The 23,193-nt window shown below is 35.0% G+C and overlaps 1 protein-coding gene across 2 annotated transcripts in view; it reads left to right on the top strand.

The window, feature by feature from the left end:
* Nucleotides 1-23,193, top strand: part of LOC116165584 (neurotrimin-like) — a 355,447-nt gene that overhangs the window by 181,119 nt on the left and 151,135 nt on the right. For both annotated transcript variants that reach the window (XM_031480146.1, XM_031480145.1), the window contains exon 2: nucleotides 11,740-12,105. In XM_031480146.1, coding sequence (XP_031336006.1) covers nucleotides 11,740-12,105 — 366 coding nt within the window. The remainder of the gene's footprint in view (nucleotides 1-11,739; nucleotides 12,106-23,193) is intronic.

The following is a 23,193-nucleotide window of genomic DNA, read 5'->3' on the forward strand; positions in this document are numbered from 1 at the left end:
ACAATTATTTGAAAAATAATATTTCCTTTGCACGTTCTCGTGTTCCTGAATTCGCGCTATTTACTAAAACTGCTGAAAAATGAAACAAAAGATCATTTCTTAAAACCTCGATTTTGAAAAACATTTTTATGTCCTTTGCCCACAATTCATTCGATATATGTGATACAATTCTAGCAAAAACAGAAAGTTTCTCGCGTGATGAATTTTACTCTGCGCGGATAATTAATGCGCGATCTTGTAGGGCCTCTTAAAACTACACTAATAGCAGATAGGACATTATGTACGATACGCATAATTGTACGTGCACATCATTCTAGTTTCAGGCACCGAAGGAATTATAATGATATCGTTCCTAGAAAAAGAACACAATCAGAACACTGATTTCGTTTTATTTCAAAGACTGTAAACCTTAACATTAATTATTTACAGTGTTATTAAAAAATTACAAAAAAACATAATTTAATTGCATGCACCATTGGCAAGGTCTCTTTGAAATTTCGTGGTTTTATGTTCAACGGATCCGGAGTAAAAAAATAAATAGTGGAGTCGTGCACGGATTATCCATATCCTGTGGTGTATTCAAACTGCTTCCTAAGGCCACACGTAACATTTTGAGCGCTCCGGCCTGTAAGTATCGTAGGCCTCGGTTGGTAACCTTTTTGCTTGAAATTGATTTAAATTTTAAACATTGACATTTGAGATCTAATATTTTGAGATCATTTATTAGGTAAATTACCCTATATTGTGACAGCGATTCTTGTTTATGTTCTATCCCTGTCAATTGTGATCATATTCAATAGCACCATTGCCTGAGATTTGAAATCGCTGTCTCTTTTCGTTCTCGAGTTAGACGGTAACAGACGGACAAAGGGACCGACAAAACCATCACATAAAAATTTCCCGAACAAACGTATTGCTATTATAGCAAAATGATTTAAAGTAATATAAAACAACTTGCAGAATACTACAGCTTAAAGTTTGAGTGCCATCAGAATAAAATTGTATTACTCAGTAACGTGATGAGCACAAAATTTTAAATTAGCAGCACAAATTAGCACAAAATTATAGTAGAAGAACATTTTTAAAAGGGCGATGTTGACACCCCAGCGTGAAGTTGGAATGCCATCAGAAAAAGTTATATTATTTATTAACCTAATGTGCACAAAATGTTAAATTAGCAGCACAAATAAGCACAAAATTATGAGATACTTGGAACTTATAATTCCTTTCAACCCAAGTAAAAGCGGCATAAACACTGGGTAAAAAGGGTCTTTCGAGCCAACACTGGCAAAAGGGAGGTTACTGAATGAACATTTTTCATAGGCTTGGCGTCAACTCCTCTGTGTTTTAAAAATGGACTTTCTTCGTTCGTTTGCCTCACAAATTTGAGCGTCAACCCTTCTCTTAAGCTTGCAAAATAGTTAAAGAAGTGAAGTAGATACCGAAAATAACAGGTTTGCTAAATTTTCGATAATTGAATGTGTCATTTAGGCCATAGAATATTGGGTCGATTTCATTTTCTTGAAGAGGACTTTATCGAAATGAACAAAATTAAGTGCTCGTGCGGATCGCGAGTAACAACATAACTTAAACTAGTAATTGGCTTTCAAAATTAATTCCGAGTCAATTTGCACCTCCATCGCGTTATTATGTTTCTATCAACAAACTGAAATTACACTTTCATGCGACAATAGCATAAGCTATTACAAACCATCAGAGTCACGCCCAGAATTTATACCTTAGCCTTATTTCGTTGCGAATCTATTTATAGGGGTTGCCGATCAATTTGTGGTTACTTCACCTAATGCTCCAACTTGCAACAACGTAAAGTTGTACAACTACTTCATTTGGTTTCGCATAATTAATGTCATTCTGCGAACACTCGAATTTGGCCGTTATTGTTTTTACGACTTGGACAACTAGAAAACGCAAAAATTGCGTTCAATTTGTGAAGGTGATGGATTGTTATCGCCCCTTACCAGCAATTAAAATTATATATAATGATGGCTTCAGTACAATTCATTTATTGATTACTAATTATATTAGGAATTAATCAACAGAAGTATAATTAAAATGCACACGTTTGATTAGTTTAAATTTGTGTTAACCGATGAGAGGATTATTTGAAATCCTCCGAATTAATCGAACGGGTAGTTAATTAATTCCATTCTATATAACCATACCCATTATGCCAAAAATACGCACTATACAATTAGTTAGCGCAATTACGCAACTTTATCACGTTTAGCACATATTTATGCTCTCTATTGTCACGGAAAATAATAAATAAGGGTGATGGGTTGCATAAACTTTCCTCTTCTCTGCATAAATTTCGCATAAATGTTTCGGGTGGACTTGTTATTATAGTTAGTTTAAAATTAATGATTCAAGTAAGAGTAGTTTAAGTCTTTTGTTAAATAGAGAATTTCCATCCCCGACGCCACAATGTGAGTGTGTAAGGCATAAAAGATGGGAGTGTATTCTGCACTTGCTGAAGAGTTGGACTTTTAGTGCAGTTCCAATCGAGTTCGATCAGAAGCATCCGTTTAATTAAAAATGTGGCTACGTTCAACTCTGAGAATGAGTTAATGTATTATTCATGTAACTACACAAAGGGCGTATAATAACATAAATCCGTTAAGTACTGCCGAATTAAATATAAAACATAATAGTGTACCTGTTCATAAATATGTAGGGATAAAGTGAGCCCAAACAGCAATTTAACTGATAAATGGACGACATTCAAATGCATGCATTTGCGAGTAGACTATAGGGTCCCATCCTCTTTGCTAAAACACTAAATAATTATTAGTACTACGCCAGCGACCTTCCTTGAGATTTCCCAAAAAATATACAAGGTGCCTAACGTTGACGTGATGTTTCGGAGGTAGTGCGCTTTTAAATACCGCAGTGTATATATAATTCTTGAGTAACTGGTGTTTTTAAGTAGGAGTGGGTGACTACCAAACTTTTATAGCAAGAATTTTAACAGTAAAGCAACATCACAATGTAGAAAGTTACAAAACTCGGCATACATTAACGGTGATGCAAACAACACAAAGCCGGAGGTATTTATTATTCACTTCCATTAAAATCAACGTATCGTTGGCGATTTTATACTACAAACAACGCTAAACAGACAGATGAAGTGGGGTTTTTGTAGAATTGAAATGCACCAACTCATTTAAATCACGCCAATGTTTTTCAATTTTACTTCCGTATGTTGGAGAACAATCATTTCCATTTAATTCCCTTCAAATTCTCCTCAAGTCCCCAGTCTACCCCTCAAATTTACCTACGCTCGCTCCTTCTCATCGAGTTCTTCACCCCCTCTCAAATTCCCATAACTTTCCACTCAATCTCCTTCTACAAAGATATTCATGTTTCCTTCAATTCTCCCCTCTTCGTGTTCCCTCCATTCCCTTCAACTTACTCTAAAAGTTCTCCTCAAAATTCCCTTTACACCGCCAGTAAACTTTCCTTAATTTCTACATAGTCCGCAGTTATCCTTGCGTACCCCTCAAGTTCCTTTTCTTGTGTGTTTCTTCAACTTCCCACATATTCTTATCGAGCTTTCTCTTCTATTGACACCCCCTTAGAGGTCTCTTAAAAGTTTTTTGAACCTGTTGTAACAGGAGTTGATTTTTTAGTCTGTCCGTTTTCTAGGGGTTGTAGTTAGAGGGCTGATTATTGCAGAAGTTTCTCAAATTTTTTAAGTATATAGATTTTTCATGAAGTTGGCAATTCATACAGGGTGGTTTTTTTCCGATGTTTAGTATGGAGATGCGTAAACCGTAAGTGATACAAAAGTTGCTTAAATGAGCAAAGAATTGCAGAATTTTATGTAGATTCGGAATTTGGTTTCAATCATAATCAGCCATGGAATTATTGCCATAAGAAATCTATTGTAAACTTTGAGGCAAAAATGCAAAGTTGATTGCAAATGCAATATTCAGTGTTTAGTATCAATGGTTTTGTAATTTTTTTCTCTACATCGTCCATAAGAAATAAGAAAGTTGATGTGATTTCCTCGAAACTCACAATATTTTATTTTAGCACCATCAGAAAGCTGAGAAAAAATTACTAAGGATTTGTTAAAACTATTTTTTGATATCTTTGAAAATAAATGAACGCCAACGCATTTTCGAAAATTTCGTTGTTTGTAGAGCTACAAGAAAATCTGATAGGGAAACTCAATTTCCATAAAATTCGGCAATTCTTTTCCCATTTAGGCGACTTTGTATATCTTACGGTTTACGAGATCCCCATATTAGACATCGGAAAAAAAGCTCACCCTGTATTGGGTACCGAATGCGTCGTAACGGGTTAATGGTCTGGGAAAAGTTATCTGCGCTAATTTGACGGACGATAACGCTGTCTTAACGTGTTTTACGTGACCAAAACAGCTCAATCAGAATGACTCATGCTGATTTCATGAATAATCCTGAGAAATGAAAACTAAGCAGCCGTACAATCTGGTGGGTTTTGATAGATGGCCCTTACAAGCATTTGATTGCGGTATGGAAACGAAGACGATTGGTTGATGATTGAAGATGACAGTTAGAAAAGAGAGTAGGGACGCCTCCAGATAGGGTATTCGATTTTGAACCACCAGAGCATCTAGTGCGTGACTTCAAACACTAAATGTGAAGGCGTAAACGACAAAACCACGTTCATTTTTAATTTTCGAGATATTATACGTGACGCAATTTAAAATAAATCTATGGGGAAAAAACGCTTTACTGATAACGTCTTGGGACGTTTGTGTTTGGACAGTAACTAAACACTACGAGGAGATTATTTAACGCGGACAATTAACCAGACGTGATTGTCTTGAAAATGCAGCAGAAATAAACTTTTTCAGTAAAACCAGCGTGCGATCGACTTCGTGTTTAGAACTATAGAAAAACTGTAAAAGTACGAGCGGACTTTTCCGGCGAATAAATAAGTGACAGTTTCAATCATCTGGTTTGGCCTCGCAGTGAGCTATTAATAAATTATATTGCGAAAGCGAAAGTTGGTTCAAAGCAGACGATTATAGTAGACTGTTCATTTCATGATCAACTGCACAAGGAATAGGATAACCATTGATTCCAGAAACCATTATAATAAGTCGGGTAACGTAACTTTATTTTGATTTCGTATTAAAAAACGATCGGTTCTATTTAAGAAATTTATTTAAAGTAATTAGAAAAATTAGTTGAATGGGTCAAAATTGAATCATATAAAATAATTGTGTTTGATCTAATTTAGAAGCAGATTTGGATTTTCTTCGTTATAAAATTGGATTGTCAAAATTACCATATTTACCAGTTATTGAAGGTTAAAAGGGGTTGGTTAGAAAATAAACTTAGCCACGGTATAGGAATTACATTTCAAGACCCGCTCTATACTAAAAACACTTAAATAATAACATGTAACCGAAAGTGGAACTTAGGTCGATTTAGAATTTGTCGATATAGTCAATCCTACACTTTAAAATTTGTATTTATGGTCTGCAAGCAATCAGCTCAAACGAAAGTTTCAAATTTTTGATTTAGCACCCCGCAGAAGGACATTTTTGTACGCGTTTATGTAAGTGCATTCAAAATCGCACATACCAAAACGTACACTGCCACTACCTTCGTAGCATTTTGACCAAGGAAATGGTTGTTCAGCATTGGCAGCAGTGGCCTGCACTACTACTCTCCAAACAAAAATGAACAAAATAAGTTCTACCTTCCTTTTTTACCAAAAATCGACTGCACCAAAATTTCTCGGGAAAACACTTTTTCTTATTAATTTTGGTGCGTAGAATCCAAAACAATTTGTACTTTTTCGATCAGACTTCTCAATCAAAAGTTATAGACTAGAAACCAATTTCGAAAGAAAATTCAAAGGGCTGTAACTTTTGAACTAGTAGCCCAATCTTGGAACTGTTTGAAATTATGGATTCTACAGGCCACATTCTATAAGAATTTTTTTTTCCGGGTCGATCTGAGACAATTTTTTTTTCGGGCCTCAAAAAAAGGCAGTGTATAACCTTCCTTTTTTACCAAAAATCGACTACACCAAAATTTCTCGGGAAAACACTTTTTCTTATTAATTTTGGTGCGTAGAATCCAAAACAATTCGTACTTTTTCGATAGAATTCTCAATCAAAAGTTATAGACTAGAAACCAATTTCGAAAGAAAATTCAAAGGGCTGTAACTTTTGAACTAGTAGCCCAATCTTGGAACTGTTTGAAATTATGGATTCTACAGGCCACATTCTATAAGAACATTTTTTTTCCGGGTCGATCTGAGACAATTTTTTTTTCGGGCCTCAAAAAAAGGCAGTGTATAACCTTCCTTTTTACCAAAAATCGACTGCACCAAAATTTCTCGGGAAAACACTTTTTTTTATTAATTTTGGTGCGTAAAATCTAAAACAATTCGTACTTTTTCGATCAGACTAATTCTCAATCAAAAGTTATAGACTATAGAAACCAATTTCGAAAGAAAATTCAAAGGGCTGTAACTTTTGAACTAGTAGCCCAACTTGGAACTGTTTGAAATTATGGATTCTACAGGCCACATTCTATAAGAAAATTTTTTTCCGGGTCGATCTGAGATAATTTTTTTTTCGGGCCTCAAAAAAAGGCAGTGTATAACCTTCCTTTTTTACCAAAAATCGACTGCACCAAAATTTCTCTGGAAAACACTTTTTCTTATTAATTTTGGTGCGTAGAATCCAAAACAATTCGTACTTTTTCGATCAGACTTCTCAATCAAAAGTTATAGACTAGAAACCAATTTCGAAAGAAAATTCAAAGGGCTGTAACTTTTGAACTAGTAGCCCAAACTTAGAACTGTTTGAAATTATGGATTCTACAGGCCACATTCTATAAGAACATTTTTTTTCCGGGTCGATCTGAGATAATTTTTTTTTCGGGCCTCAAAAAAAGGCAGTGTATAACCTTCCTTTTTCACCAAAAATCGACTGCACCAAAATTTCTCTGGAAAACACTTTTTCTTATTAATTTTGGTGCGTAGAATCCAAAACAATTCGTACATTTACGTTCAGACTTCTCAATCAAAAGTTAGACTAAAAACCAATTTCGAAAGAAAATTCAAAGGGCTGTAACTGGATTTGCGCCATAGTTTCCACAATCAGAAATTTCTAAAAAAAGGAAATTTAAAATAATAGAACCTACGACGCTACTTGTGTGCGACGCACAATTTACACACGCCCTGTTTTTTAATTGTGCCAATTGGTATCATTATATTTATGAAAGAATAAGCGAAGGAGGTTGTGTTCACCAAAATTCAGCTGACCGTTTCTCATGAGCAAGCGATCGAACTAGTGCTGAACCAGTAACTGCAACCCAATAGCACTACTTGAGAGAACGAAATATGATCATTTCGAAGGGCTTCCGAAACCCATTTAGGAGAACAATACTTCAAGCACGCACCACATTTGAACCACGGTTTATAAATTTATTCTTTGAATTTCCACCAAGAGTATCATTTATTTGGAAATCCAATTCAACCCGATAAATTTTTACACTTTGTGAAGTTTCTGTACTGCTATGCTCAAGTTGTTCTAGTCGTAAGTGTCTCAAAATTCTAACTTTACCGAAATCTCTAAAAATTGATCAGGATCAGGGTGTCACTTATCAAAGACGCTTACAAAATGGGCCAAGAAAACCCTTTCGTTATCATGGAGTGACACTCGTTCACTTCAACTGCGTACCGAACTGCAGTTTATTCTCTATACGGCAACTTAGAAAGAAAAATGCGTAATACGTAAATACGGAGACACAGGCACTTGTTTGCGCCATTTAAATAGGGATTAAAATTAAGTACTGAACTGTTGGTTTCCTTGGATCTTTAAATTACCTGCTTTGTTCGCATTTTTAAAACCCTTACCCTATTTCGATACTAATTCAGACTTCGTCTCTTTTATGTCCTGACTGTATCGCACAATATTATTTAATCCCGCGAGAATGCACTGACACTACTTTGTCTACGGCTTTTCTTATCCCCGATCAATACTACGAGCATTACTTCAGTTACATTGTGTAAAACTGAATTGTTGAACAGTTATTGACTACATGTCTACAAAGTAAAAATGTACGCACAAAGACCTTAATTTTGGTAATTTTGATTTCATTATTATAGGGATTATAATGGCATAGCACAGCATTAACTGAAACTATAATATTCCGACAATTTATTCGAAACTAAAGAACGTTCTGTTAAAATACGCATAAAAAATAGGAACGCAGTTTACTACTTGAAATTCTTTGCATACTCACCGCAATAACTTACAGTTTTCTTGGTTACAACAAAATACACAAAAGTCACAATACATACTTTAATCCGTATTATTTGGAGCTGAGTTGTGATCTCCCAAGATTTGTTCGTAGTGAAAAATTCCCCTAGGGTAAGGCAAGCGTGCGTTGGTACGTGCAGCTCCTTTCTTTACAGAAAGCGGAAAAATTCCAAAATACGTTGACTCAATTGGTCGACAGTCCTAAAGCAGTAAAAAAAACACAGAGTGCAAGTGATCTGAGAAGGAAGAGTAGTCTTATTTCATAAAATCGTGTTTGTGAGACTATACACCCTTTTATGCAAAAATGGTGAGCATTTCCAAAGAAAAGGCTACCACTATTGAAAATGTTCGACCCCTATAACAATTTTTTTTTCCTGAGAACCTTCGGCTCATATTTTTGTATGTCCAGCCCCACCTGGACGACGTCAATTATTTTTCATTTTGGGAAGTTTCTGATGGTTATGTTTTACGGTAGTTAAAATATCGGCCTAAACCCCAAAAATAATCACGGGACATCCTCCATATGAGAATATTTCAATGTTAAGTGCAGATCGGGTGGGTTACTTACGAATAAACAAAGTTACTTTATTTTACTTTTATTTGTATCACAGTGTTTGCCTATCCTTTTAGTAATTTTGTTAAATTCGCAATGTTTTCGTTTTGATTTTGTATGTAGGTTTGTTATTGTTCATCAAGTTTGCGATATTTAAAAAAGGAGACATCTGGTCGTTGCGATAAGAAGCTTTATTGTTAGCAGAGCTGGGCAGAATACTTTCAAAAAGTATTTGAATACTAAATAGTAAATACTTTACACAAATCAAAGGTATTTGAATACTAAATACTTTTACGTCCAGCACAAGCGAATAGTAGATACAGATACATTGAAAAGTATTCAAATACTTTAGAATGTATTCCAATACTTTCAAAAGTATTCGAATACTTTCAAAACTTTCCCTAAACATTTCTAAATTGTTCTCAAATACTTAAATAACTTAAAAGTACTGCGTTTTTTTGAGAGAATCCATAATTTCAAACAGTTCCAAGATTGAGCTAGTAGTTCAAAAGTTACAGCCCTTTGAATTTTCTTTCGAAATTGGTTTCTAGTCTATAACTTTTGATTGAGAAATCTGATCCAAAAAGTACGAATTGTTTTGGATTCTACGCACCAAAATTAATAAGAAAAAGTGTTTTCCCGAGAAATTTTGGTGCAGTCGATTTTTGGTAAAAAAAGAAGGTTATACACTGCCTTTTTTTGAGCCCCGAAAAAAAAATTGTCTCAGATCGACCCGGAAAAAAAATTTCTTATAGAATGTGGCCTGTAGAATCCATAATTTCAAACAGTTCCAAGATTCGGCTACTAGTTCAAAAGTTACAGCCCTTTGAATTTTTTTTCGAAATTGGTTTCTAGTCTATAACTTTTGATTGAGAAGTCTGTTCGAAAAAGTACGAATTGATTTGGATTCTACGCACCCAAATTAATAAGAAAAAGTGTTTTCCCGAGAAATTTTGGTTTAGTCGATTTTTGGTAAAAAAGGAAGGTTATACACTGCCTTTTTTTGAGCCCCGAAAAAAAAATTGTCTCAGATCGACCCGGAAAAAAAATTCTCTTATAGAATGTGGCCTGTAGAATCCATAATTTCAAACAGTTCCAAGATTGGGCTACTAGTTCAAAAGTTACAGCCCTTTTAATTTTCTTTCGAAATTGGTTTCTAGTCTATAACTTTTGATTGAGAAGTCTGATCGAAAAAGTACGAATTGTTTTGGATTCTACGCACCAAAATTAATAAAAAAAAGTGGTTTCCCGAGAAATTTTGGTGCAGTCGATTTTTGGTAAAAAAGGAAGGTTAAGTATTCAAATGCTATGCGAAGTATTCGAATACTTCTCGAAGTATTCAAATAAGTACCTTGCGAAGTATTCGAATACTTTACGAAGTATCCAAATACTTTGGAATATTCGAAGTATTCGAATACTAAATATTTGTGAAAGTATTTGAGTTACAAAAACAAATACTGCTTCCATAAAAGTATTTAATTACAACGTATTTGAATACTTTAAAAGATTTGAATACTAAAAAGTATTTACAAAATCGAATACTGCCCAGCTCTGATTGTTAGACGGGATTTATACTTGTTCTGATGCTGATAACGATGACACAGTTGTTACAAAAAATTGCGCGTTTCAAATTGGGGAAGTCGGAACGTTTTATTCGAATATTCTTAAAGGAGATTTGTTTATGGTGGAAGTGGTGTTTACTTAAACATCAGAGACAAAAATAAAATGAGGCTTCTGCTAGTTGCGAGACTGTTTAGAGCGCCTCCATTTGTTTTTTTACGGGCAGTCACCCTGTTTATGTGAAAATATTTATAAAAACAAATAAATAATTTATTAGTTTAATAATCGCCCGCCTGCGTGCGGGGCAATATGCTGAAACAAGCTTTGTAAGCTCTTATCCTTGTCAGAGATGTCATTGTTAATCAATTAGTCGTGTGTTTATATGAGTCCACTCTGCGACGCGGATAGTTTTCATGTCAAATTTTTATTTTCGTGTCCAAGGATTATGTCAAGTGTGTTAATGAAAATTTTTGATTGATGCTATGAAATGATATAACCTCATTTTCGCTTTATCGGTTCTACAGAGATATTGATCGCTATTAAAAATATTCGTCTTTTCGCATAATTTCTTATTTCCGTTTGTCTGGAAGTTACATTAACGTGTTCATTTGAGGTAAAGAGCGACTAACGTTTGTGGTCGATCAATTGTGTAGCGAAAACGTTACCACACAGCTACTTAACGAATTTAAAATGCCGTTCCTCAGCTGAATAGCGTTCTGGGGTGAGGCTACAACGGCATCTGTACTTTAAGCTCAATCTTATAAAAATGGGGATTATCGAATTTCCATTAAAACGAGATGGTAAGGAAGTCGTAAGCTGCACACGTTCTTTCATTTACGCTCTTAATCTATGAAATATATTTTTTTTATCCGCGGTGATGTACCTAATTATGTATCTTTCGTGTATTTAGGGCCGTCAACTTATTATGCGGCTTACATAAACGTTCCGCCTTGAAACCGAGAATTAGTAGCGATGTTTTTCCATAACTCCTTGTGTCTACATACAACTTTAGCTCACGAACTTGCACTTATTATGATAATTTAAGACCAATTAAAACTTTATCCCCCTACATAAATTCTACCCTAAAAAATCACTGAAATATTTATACCAGTAATAAAATTGATCGTTGTCTGGGTGGTTTAAATAAAAGATGTTCAGCTTGAACACTGTTATAATTGCTGATTTACGTGCTAGTTAACCATAAAAACATTTCTTTATAATCATTTCATTCATTTAATTAGCAGGAGAGCTTTATTTACACTTGTAATATCAATACAAACGACGAAAGCAATTTTATTTCCTTTATTTAATTAAATCTTTTTTGTTACAGTTTTCCTAAGAGGAGAGGCGTCGCATCCGGTAAAACGATTTACTGGTTTATACACCGGTCCATATTTTGATCCAACAACGACAGCAAACATTACCACACAGCTGGGAACGCACGCTTACCTGCCGTGCCGTGTCAAACAGCTTGGTAATAAGTCTGTGTCGTGGATCAGAAGAAGAGATGCCCATATTTTAACCGTGGATCGGTACACCTTCATCGCCGATGAGAGGTTTCAGGCGTTTCTGGTGGAGGCCACGGATACGTGGACGTTGCAGGTTAAATACGTTCAAGCCCGAGATGCTGGTCAATATGAGTGTCAAGTCAGCACGGAACCAAAGATGAGTCACTTTATCGTTCTTAATGTCGTGGGTATGTACTTAGCATTTATACTAGTTTGATGGTGTTACGGTTCTTGGAACCAAGCTTTACAACCAAGGATGATAATTCCCATGGTTGTTGACTATAGCGTCTAGCCACCTGTTTTCTGATTGGCTGACATCAAAGGTTTCACTTTGTCTCAAGTCCTCAGTCGATGGATGATCGAGGTTCAAGTTCTATGGACCGATTAGTTCCTGGACCATACGAGGTAGGTTCCTTGACCCATTTGTCAATGGAACAATGGCTTTTAGACAGAACTTGGACTCCGTTCATCCAAAGTCGGAATTTCAAATCCCCTTGACAAGTTTAATCGGTTAGTGCAAAAGAACGTTATAATGTCCAAACTTACCTGGATTGGTATAACAATTAGGCTTACAAGTTTACAACCACCCTATAAGGAAGATGTTAGTTATTGATTACCTTATAACGACACATTATAAGCCGAAAACCAAATATTTTAAATTTCACACCCCATTCATGTGTGCGCAAGTATAGATAAATGCACTTGGTACTAAGCACACACCTTCTATGCATTTTGCAACAAAAACAGAAAGCTAATTAAAAGAGTACTCTAACGACAAAAGTTGCTTCGTGAAGTCTCATAATGAGTTTTCACATCGTTATGTCAATAACTGGATTTAATGACTGCATAAAATTGAAAGTACTTAAAACTTGAGTTCATAAAAACCGAAAAACAATTTATTAATTAAAAGTTTGTTCAAGTGGCTTGGCTCGTGTCATCAATATCATTACTATTTAAATAACTAAAAGAACACGAACAGTGTAAAGATAATGTTTTTTTTTCTTGTTCCTTGTTCTCCACTCGTAATTTACTTAATGAAATCGCAATTAGTTTTATGATGAAGTGAATTTTACAAATCGCAAAATTAGGAAACGGTTCGTGACATATTTTCTTTTTGTAATTGTAAGATATTAAGCAAGAGTTGCTAGCGTCAAGTAATGAACTTTAATACTGAACTTCACCCTTGAAATGATCTAATTTAAGAATGCTCAAATTCACCTAGTCGTGATAAATCACCTAACGAAATTTTCCAGAGCGCCTAACCGAATCATACATGCTACCGTGCCATCAGAAATCAATAAGAAAGAAGATCTGTTCATTTACGTAAAGAAGTTGTCACATGCACTTTGAGCACACACGACAAAATTATCACAAAAAGTATACTAATTATTATTCGGCGGTATCGAAATCCTTTATGCACAAACGTTATCTCACGGAATAAAATATTTTACTTTTGAACTAACGGATCGCCACGTCTCCGAGCTCAGAAGGGCGCACCGCTGCCACTAGCTCAGAAAAGACGAGATGGGTTCCACGTTGGTCGGAACCTACTACAAGCTTCAAGTCGACTGAAGATAAAAGAAGTAAATGGGAGCGCCACCAGCTCGCTTCATAATCCGCTGCTGAATATACCGGGAGCCGTTGAAAAATTCAAGCGACACTTTTAGTTTCCAAAGGAGCCTCTGACGCACATTTGACTAGTTCTCTATTTACAGTCTACAACAAATGTTCCCAGGACGATATAAATATTGATAATTTTATAAATCTATAAATATAGGGCATGTAATAATAAAAAAAGGACTAAGAGTGAACCGCTAGGTTAAGCCCAGAGCCCTAACAATAATAATAAGTCGAGTAAAACGTAATGGCGTAAATTTGCTCTTAACCGATATAAAGGGCAGATCGTCTCTGAACGAAAGGAACGAGAAAACAGATGGCCTCTAGCGGCGAAAATAAAGAACTAAGGTAATAACAAGTGTGCTATAGAAATAACTTACCTTTTAACTAAATGGGTTTACAAAGGACATACCTAGATGGCGTAAGAATTTCAAGTATAAATTTTGAATTTAGATAAGACGTTACAACTTCCTCTCAAAATATACATAAAATGAAAACCTTCATAAAACATAAAAAATCACAATACATTTTTCATCTTTATTAAACAGAAATAGCAAATGTTCAAAGGTTCAAATGTGTAATGCTAATATGCGTTTATTAAAAGATAAGTACTATAATAAAAAAAATGGAAATCTAAAATCATATTAAAGGTACTTGGGGGTAATTTTTATTTTTATTTTTCATTTGCCTATTATATGCCAATTATATCTGTCATATGAGATATATAAAGCAGTCTATGACACCCGAGGGCATAATGAGAGCGCATAATGGATTGTCATTTCATTATGCCCTCAAACGGATATTGACGAAGTTATATTATGTAATAAAAAAAGATGCTACTTGATATGAAGCACTAATGTATAATCGTTACATGTGTATATGGGAAATGCATTATTTGGAACGATGAAAAATAAAATTTTGTATGCACCTCAGGCATTACTCGATATTTAACCCCCGGACGACTTACAATCCCTCGGGCCGGAGGCCCTCGGGCTCTGTCGCCCTCGACATAAATATCGCCTTAATGCCCAGGCTTATTTTCTCATGTACCAGGTGACCCAATAAGACGGTTCATCGACCATATCTGGGGAACTGTTCGTCGTATGACTTAGGGGTAAAAAAAATTATTGGGTAAATCGATCATGAAGAATCGCTGGAAAATATTTTCAAGTTCTAAAAATGACCACCAGAGGGCGTAACTGCCATCTTAAATTTTAAAATTGCATTTTCTTTAAATTTCGCATAATAAACTAAACATTCTTTTTTCACAATTTTAAAGAGAACCTTTTTATCTATCATTTTCGTAAAAACAAAACTCAGTTATTTCAAAAACAAAGATGGTGTGGGGCGTTCAATTGTTTTTACAATAACCTGCTTTAACTTCTTAACCGTTTGACTAATTGTAACAAATTTGGCATCGAAAAAAAAGCATTTCTTGGGCAACAAGAATCAACCAAAATAAAGTTAATTTAGTTGAATCCTTCTCTGCCAGGGGGCTAGTTTTGACACTATGATCCAATATCCTAAAAAAATCAAAAAAATCAAATAGAATGATTTGCTTTATGAAAAAGTAGCCAAAGAACACCCAAAGAGGCCAGTGAAAACCGTTTTTCAAAATATCGTTCCTAACCTCAAATATTGGGAAAATGAGATTAATTAATTAATTAATAAAAATGCTTAAATTGTATCTTATTTGACGTATTTCCGGTATTTGTCGATGGCGCGAAAGATTGTTTGGAAAAGGACCCTACACTTTTAGGTAGGCCTTGGAAAATTAAACAAATGAAACACGATGCATTATAAAATAACAGCCGTAATTTGTCAATTATTCTGCTGTGTCTACATTCAGAAAGTGCAGTTTTTTGAATTTGTAATTTTTTCTAAAATGCCGATTTCTAAACAGCATTTAATAACGATTGTTCTTTATTTCTTCTGAACGCAAATTTCCAAGAAAATACCCAAATTAGAATGCCACTATTTAAGAAAAAACTAGAAATCGTCCACACTACGTAAAACACATCAATATCAACATTCGGGGATTATCTGAGAACGAAACCCCGAGAGTGAATCACCCGGAAGAAAATTGTTCGTGTGGGAATCATCTGGGTTTAAATTATTTCGGTGCGAATTATCTGGGAACGAATGGCAATTGCCCGCACACGAATATTAATATTTACTGTTTCAATTAATTAAGCTTAAACAAAACTAAACTAATATTTAGATCAGTTGGAATAGGGAATAATTTTTTGACAAATAAACAAACAAAAATGTTTTAGAAGTATTTTTTCATCCACACTGATAAATAAACAGCTCATACAAATAAAAATATACATTGCGTTCAAATGTATAGCCTGTTCAAATAAGGGTTTATTTGTGATTAATAAATAGACGCATATATGCGGTAAAGTACTGTTAAACTTTAACGTCGGGATTACAGAGATCATTTTGTAGTTTATTGAAATTTGCAGAAAAACAAATATTTTACCTATAGCTTTGAATGGAATAGGTATTATAACTTCTGCAGGGCAAGTTTTTTTGCTACATTTTTCAAAATGAGTAGTTTAGGCTCAAATTTTACAAACATAGTATCATCCAAGATGTCGTCATTGTCCATAGTTTTAGTGAAGATGAATATATCTAGTTGGGATGACACCCTGATCAAGGAACGTATGATAGTTTCCCTAATATGAATACGAGTGAGACCGATCGCCCTTCTAGGATAGGCAACCGCTTAATAGCCTCCCCCAGAATTCGAAAGTGGCCCACCTCAATACTTCTGATATTCAACAATCCCTTATTTTTCAGACGCAATGTCAGAGTGGAGATCTAGTCGAGGCAGACCCAAAAGGGCCTCCAGAACGGCTGTGGGAGTTGTACGCATCGAGTCCGTGTAAGCAAGGCACATGATTAAGAAGTGCTACGGTTGTGGAGAGTCTGGTTCTTGTCTCTTTTTTGACTCGGAAAATGGGAGGTGTTTCTGTATTACCAGGAGAGTACAAAAATTATCTACCTCTGTTTTTCTTGTGAAGAGAACTTCTCCGTTAGAAGTGTTCCCTACACCATTCTGTTGCTTCGAAGGTTGTTCGGGCAAAATCCCCTCTTATACCTATCAATACTCTGAGTGTGGACTGTTTAGTGTTTATATTTCAGCACAGTGTCTTGATAGGAATAGAGCATGCACAATAACTGACGTCACAATCGATGGTGATTTAATCAAATGATTCAAAAATATTACAAATACGTCACTGTGATAAATATAGATCCGCTATGTCAATAATTTTGAGTAAAATGGGATCAACACGTAGTCGGAGAACATATTAATTTCAAAACAGGCTTCCGCAAAAGCAACAGAGCTATAACCGTGAATACCAAGCAAATGTAATAATTACAATTTGATTGTATCGAAAACCAATATGTTATCAGGGAATCGACAAAAATAACAAAATTTACCTTTGAATTCTGGTCGTAGCGGCCGCCTGGATTCAAAAGGGCGCGTTCTGCAAATATCTAACAGATAATAACGCAAGAAACAAATTACAGGGTTAGTGAATCGCGCTGCACAAATATTGCTAAATAATAATGCTAACATCTGACACAAAGTATGTAAATCTTATAATAAATCTGTAAATAATACTCAAAAAGAATCAATAATTCGAATGTTTCGTAGCCGGTAATGTAGAAACATTCACTCTTGTCACTCTTGCGAAAATGGCGAGTCCAAATAAACATTACTAAATCATCCTCATACTGCGTCGGTAATCCGTAAATATCCAAGTAGGTCAAACCCAAAAGAAATAACGATAAGAACTTGTGAGAGAAGGGCGAGGAAAGTTAGAACGTGTCTTATGAAAAGTACTGCGTAATAATGTCACATACCTCAAATTTAAACTGCGAAGTACTAATCCGTAGAAACGTTTCGATGGCGCCACCAAGACATCAAAGACAACACAAGAAGGCAACGAGATTTCTCTGTGCCGGTATCAAAACTCAAAGTATCCCAACAGTCACCCAATAGCATTGGCATTAAGCTCTTCAACAACCTCCCCAGCACCATGAAAAATATAAAGACTTTCAGGGAATTCAGGTTCAAATTAAAAAATTATTAGTTCAAAATGCAATCTATAAAATCGACGAATTCGTAAACATCTGCAAATAAATTTATTTACTTTTTAATTTAAACTTTGTAAATTGCTATGTTACTATGTAATCTTATTATTTTTACTGTCCTGACTAGCCCTTACACAATGTTAATCCATTGTCAAAAGGTAACAATAAAATTGAATTGAATTGAAAAAAAGAGAAAGAGAAAACCACTCCAAAGTAAATATAGTAAAGCCGAAACACCACTGCCTCTTTTCTGGATTCTCACTTCGGTCCGTCACACGCTGGGTGACCGTTAATTTTTTACGGAAGCAAATTAATATCTTACAGTGAATTTTGCATTAAAGTGAAATTCGATCCTAATAGTCCAGGAGGCAGCGACATTTTTTGTGTTTTTAATAAATAATATGTACATGCCTCATCTCTACAGTAATGAAAGCTTGTGCAGTAATTAAGTGTACTTAAAAATTAGGTATGGTAATAGTCAACCGAGCTGGAAGCGTTGCTATCACAAGTCTACCACCCACGCAAGATGCATAAAAATTTATTCGATTGAACTTATTTCTACAAAGATGAAATTTTTGTTGGAAAAGTCATAAGAAACCCAAAAAAAATGGTCTACCGATCGCGTGATGTTACTAAGGTCTCGGTAGACACGCTGGAAGGTACGATTTTCCGAGCGTAGCTGCTGCACTGCTCTGCTAAAAGTACCTCTAAATTATTATATACACGGGCATAAAATAAAAATATTTCAAAAACGAACATAGGCAATTAACATGGGAAAAAGATTTTTTGCAGATCGTTGCTTCCCATGATAATTTAGGTCTTGGCGGGTTTATACTGACACCAATCGAAAGAAGATTTTTTCTTTATCTTAATGATATACGAATTAGTTCATTTTCAGTTGTATTTCTCATTATTAACGATCCTCGAGATTGTTTATAATTTTGTATTGCTGCCTGTCTGTCCGTCTGTCTGTTCCTCTGTCCGTGTGCACGATAACTCATAACTGAATAAGTTTGTATAGAAAAGTCCGATCGCTTTGAAAATTGAAACAGCTGTTCTTAAGGATATAAAAAAGGTCGCTATTGTTTTTCAGCTACGTAGACTAACGGGGCAAAAAATTACAGCCCAAACCTCCAAAAAGGGCTTCTTTTATAATTTTTGTTACAAAGAACATGTGAATGCCCGCTTTTCTGTGTTAGTAAATGTCCCTTAAGCCCCAGGTAACTATGCAGATGAATAAAAAAAATGTGCAACCCAACTTTTGTATTTGCGCAATCCCAAATTTCTTTATTTGTTAAGATATTTAATTGAAATTTAATATGTAGGCACCTCGAGTAAAAGTAAAACCAACGCCGAATCAAAAAATTTTTTTTTCGCATGCGCAATCTTGTTTTTTTTTTGTTAAGATGTTTAAGCGAAATTTTGTATCTAGGCACCTCGAATAAAAGTAAAAGTAACTCCGTTTCAAACAACATGTTTGACAAGCTATTCCGATTTGGTGGGACAGAATCAACCCCTTAAGGCGCGTTGTAAAAATGATTGATGCGTGAAGATCTCGAGGATCGTTCGGTATTCAGTTGTAACGGTTTTTTTTTAATCAAAAATTCGTTATTCGTTATTCAATTCGAAATGAATATCAGTTTATGACAACTGTCAATAATGTTTTTTATAAAATTTATTCACTGAGGAAAAAGTATTTATAATAAACGACGGCGGAAATAGTTACTGCACGCGATATTTGTTTTCCATGCATTTTAACGAGCGTCCCACTCCGTCTAAGTCAATTCTTTAGAAAATTTTCATGGCTTAAAATGATTTTGGTAATTGGAGTTATTGCCGAATTTTGGATAAAATAATGAAAACTAAAAACATTAGTTATTTTAAATTTCCTATCAAAAACAAACCTCGAATGACGGCATGGAAAATAAATTGTGGAAATTCTATTATTGCCGGGCTAGACGATGAGGAATTAAAATATAAAATCGTTTGTGAAAATCACTTTAATTCATGTGATATTTACAAAAGCGGCAATCGGAAGTTATTGAGAATCAATTCAATTCCTTTGCCTTACTCAAAACAAGGTAACCATGTTATTTTTTGTCGTTAAAATGACTGATACATTTTTTCAAGATTTAAATTACAAGATGGCCCTTCTACCTCATACAGCAATCAAACGTTCAAAGAAACGAGAAGTATTCCACCCCATTCAAACATCTTTTGTGAAAACTCCAATTCAACCACAAATTCGACTTTATGTACAGAAATTTTGAAAATGCCATCACCACAAAAATTATCTAGAAATTATATTACATACAAGTTGAAAACTGAGCAAAAACTTAAATACGAAAAACGTTTAAATTTATAGACTGAAAACTAAAACATCTCGCTTCTCAACAGGTTAGTCAATTAAATTTTTTGCATAGTTATCAAATTACAGAGCTTTTTTGTCAAAAAAGCGTATGGAAACTGGTACTTATGTTCACGATTTTCTATGAACAGTAGCATTAAATTTTGACACAAAATAGCGAATGTCAATGATATTATTCAGTTATGAGTTATCGTGCACACGGACAGACGAACAGACGGACGGACAGACAGGCAGCAATACAAAATTATAAACAATCTCGAGGATCGTTGATAATGAGAAATACAACTGAAAATGAACTAATTCGTATATCAGTAGATAAAGAAAAAAAATCTTCTTTCGATTGGTGCCATTATAATCCCGCTAAAACCTAAATTCTCATGGGGAGTAAGGATCTGCAAAAAATCTTTTTCCCTTGTTAATTGCCTATGTTCGTTTTTGAAATATTTTTATTTAATTCGCGTGTATATAATAATTTAGAGGCACTTTTAGGTATACTTAATTACTGTACAAACTTTCGTTCTTGTAGAAATGAGGCATGTACATATTATTTATTAACATGTTCAGAACATTGTTGCAAATTTAGGCAACACCGCCGAAGCGGTAGATTACCGTTTTGTTTACTTGCACTATCAAAACAATAAAATGGCAGAATATCAGCTTTGTAGAAATGAGTGCACAAAAAATGTCGTTGCCTCCTGGACCATAACGAGTTTTCCGGGTCACTTCACGTTACTTCATACTCCTTGCCCTTAATTGAGAATGTTTACTTTATTCATTTTTTCGAGCAAAAACATCGTCATACAAAGTACTCAAAGTGACAACTTCCACATCGAATACTTCACAAGTCAACACTATTATATCCTAATAATAAAAACGTCTAGTACATTTTGAAAGAGTGCCGCCGACAGTTTTCAATTCCGCCGTTAATACACAAATACACTCTCAAGCTGACACGTAGTTTTAGGGCGACCTTTTCAATTTTTTAGTGCAAACTCGATTGAAGCAAACACCTTGATCTGCTTTAGCTGAAAATTCCTCTCACAAGGTTGGCTCCATTAATTTCACCTTTAATAAATCAATACCTATCAAGGGAAACGTAATCTTGATTACCAAAGTAAAACTAGACGATAAACCCCAACGTTTTTTAGTCGCCCTTTGAAAAAAAAGGCAATCACTGAAATACGACCCTCCATTGAGCTACGAAAAGCAATATTTAATGAGCATAATCTACTTAACTCTCCACAAATTTAATACCTGGCGAAATATGTTTATAAAGGTAGTATATTTCCAGGATTGCAATTATCTCTCTTCTTTCTGAGAGTTAATTAACCCTTGATATCTTTAATGACTTATTAATTATTTCTAGAGATGGAGATAAATTGTTTTCTTGGACGGTTCCATTGTGCTGGAGTGCGATTATGCAATTGAATTTACGTCGTTAGTGAATAATTAATTTTGTTAATGTAGATGTTAGAAATTCCCTGCAAAACACGTAGCCGATTAAATATCGTTGTCACGTGAGCTTTATGATATTATGTAATAGTATTTGTAAACTGTTTGGACATTTACTAAGGCAATATGTGTATACATTAAACTGGGGACTCCCTGCTTGCGCATATATTACAGATAATGAAAGATTCATTGCGGCATGTCTATAAATGCCAGTTTAGTCATAATTGACCGCTCGTAGTATTTGTTTTACTGTGTACGCTAGATTACGTTTTGGTCGGCTTTTGAGTTTTGTTTGATTTAACTTTTTTTTATCAAAATGCGTACTGAATTTTACATTTTATCGATGCGACGTAAAGCTAATGCCATTTCTACTTAAACGCATGAAACGAGTCTTGCAAATTGTAATATTGCAATTACATTCATTTTTTCATATTTATTTTATTGACTTCGGTTGTTGTTGGAATGTTTTCAATAAAGAAGTAAATTGTGCACATTTTTTTGTTTAAAAGTCAAAAAATAAGGAAAATAAGGTAATAGAAAACGATGTAAATTTCCCTTTTCAAAGCTTGGTAATGTTATTTTATAACGAGTTTGAAACTACAATTTGAAAACTTGTATCTTGAAGAGAAAACGGAAGATTCTTACATAGAAACGTCTTTCATTAAGCCATGCATATATCTATAATATTTAGCTGTATTAAAAATATTTATGCCCCCTGTGAAATTGACCCATCACGAATTTTGGATTATCTAGGAGTAAGTGAATTCGAATCAAAACATTTCGCCTTATTGAAAATTATTTATTTTTAAGTGGGCCGGGTTTCAGCCAAGGCGCTTCTACCAACCCAACCCCCTATAGATTTGCCGTGCCCGAAACCGAACCGCACATGCCTATATCTACATGATTCGCGTATCACCAGGTCTCGTGGAGTAGTCGACGGATCGCGACTACCTAATTTGGGCACTGGAGATCTTCGCAGGAACCTCCGTAGTGCATTTTTCACGTGCCTACGTTCTCTCTTCGGTTTTGATACAACCATGCTGGTTGTCGTACCGATGTCGTTCATGCCTCACTATAAGACAGCTCGGTTTCGTAGTAGTAATGACTCACTTGATCCTACTACTTACTATAGGACAGCTCACAGTAGAATGAAGTCTACTGCATGCGCGTCCCCTTGGTGGGGATGATTGTTTTGCACAGCGTGGGGGAAAACGCAGTATTGATTTTGCTGACATCCCGCCGTGTTGTTCTACTACTGATTGTGGTGTGATGCATATCGGCTACCATATGTTCCAATACCTAGTGCATACCGAACGATAAGAAGCAGTCACTTCCAAAAGCGAAGAAAATCGTTGTCTGAAGACGGGAAAAAGGAAGAACCGGAACAAAAAGTTTAAGAAAGAAAAATCGCAAGGGACAGGAAATATTAATATTACAATGGAAACAGGACGAAACAGCAACAATTATAGCAACGTGCGATCCAAATGGAAAGGAAATATACCGGAAATATACAGTGACCACAATAATTTGGAAGCGGAAGCTCACACAAAACAAATTCCGAGAAGTGTAACGAGAGGTAGAGATTACGACGTAGAGATTAAACATAGAGGATGCAGTTTCTAAACGGAACTGAAACAGAAACAGGAGAACTTCTTATGGTGATTGTAACGCTGGAAACCCCATTTGTAGAACAATTTCTTGTAATGAAATAATAAGGTCAGATCCACTTAAC

This window comes from Photinus pyralis, unplaced genomic scaffold, assembly GCF_008802855.1.
Source record: "Photinus pyralis isolate 1611_PpyrPB1 unplaced genomic scaffold, Ppyr1.3 Ppyr1.4_LG3a, whole genome shotgun sequence".
NCBI classification, from domain to species: domain Eukaryota; kingdom Metazoa; phylum Arthropoda; class Insecta; order Coleoptera; family Lampyridae; genus Photinus; species Photinus pyralis.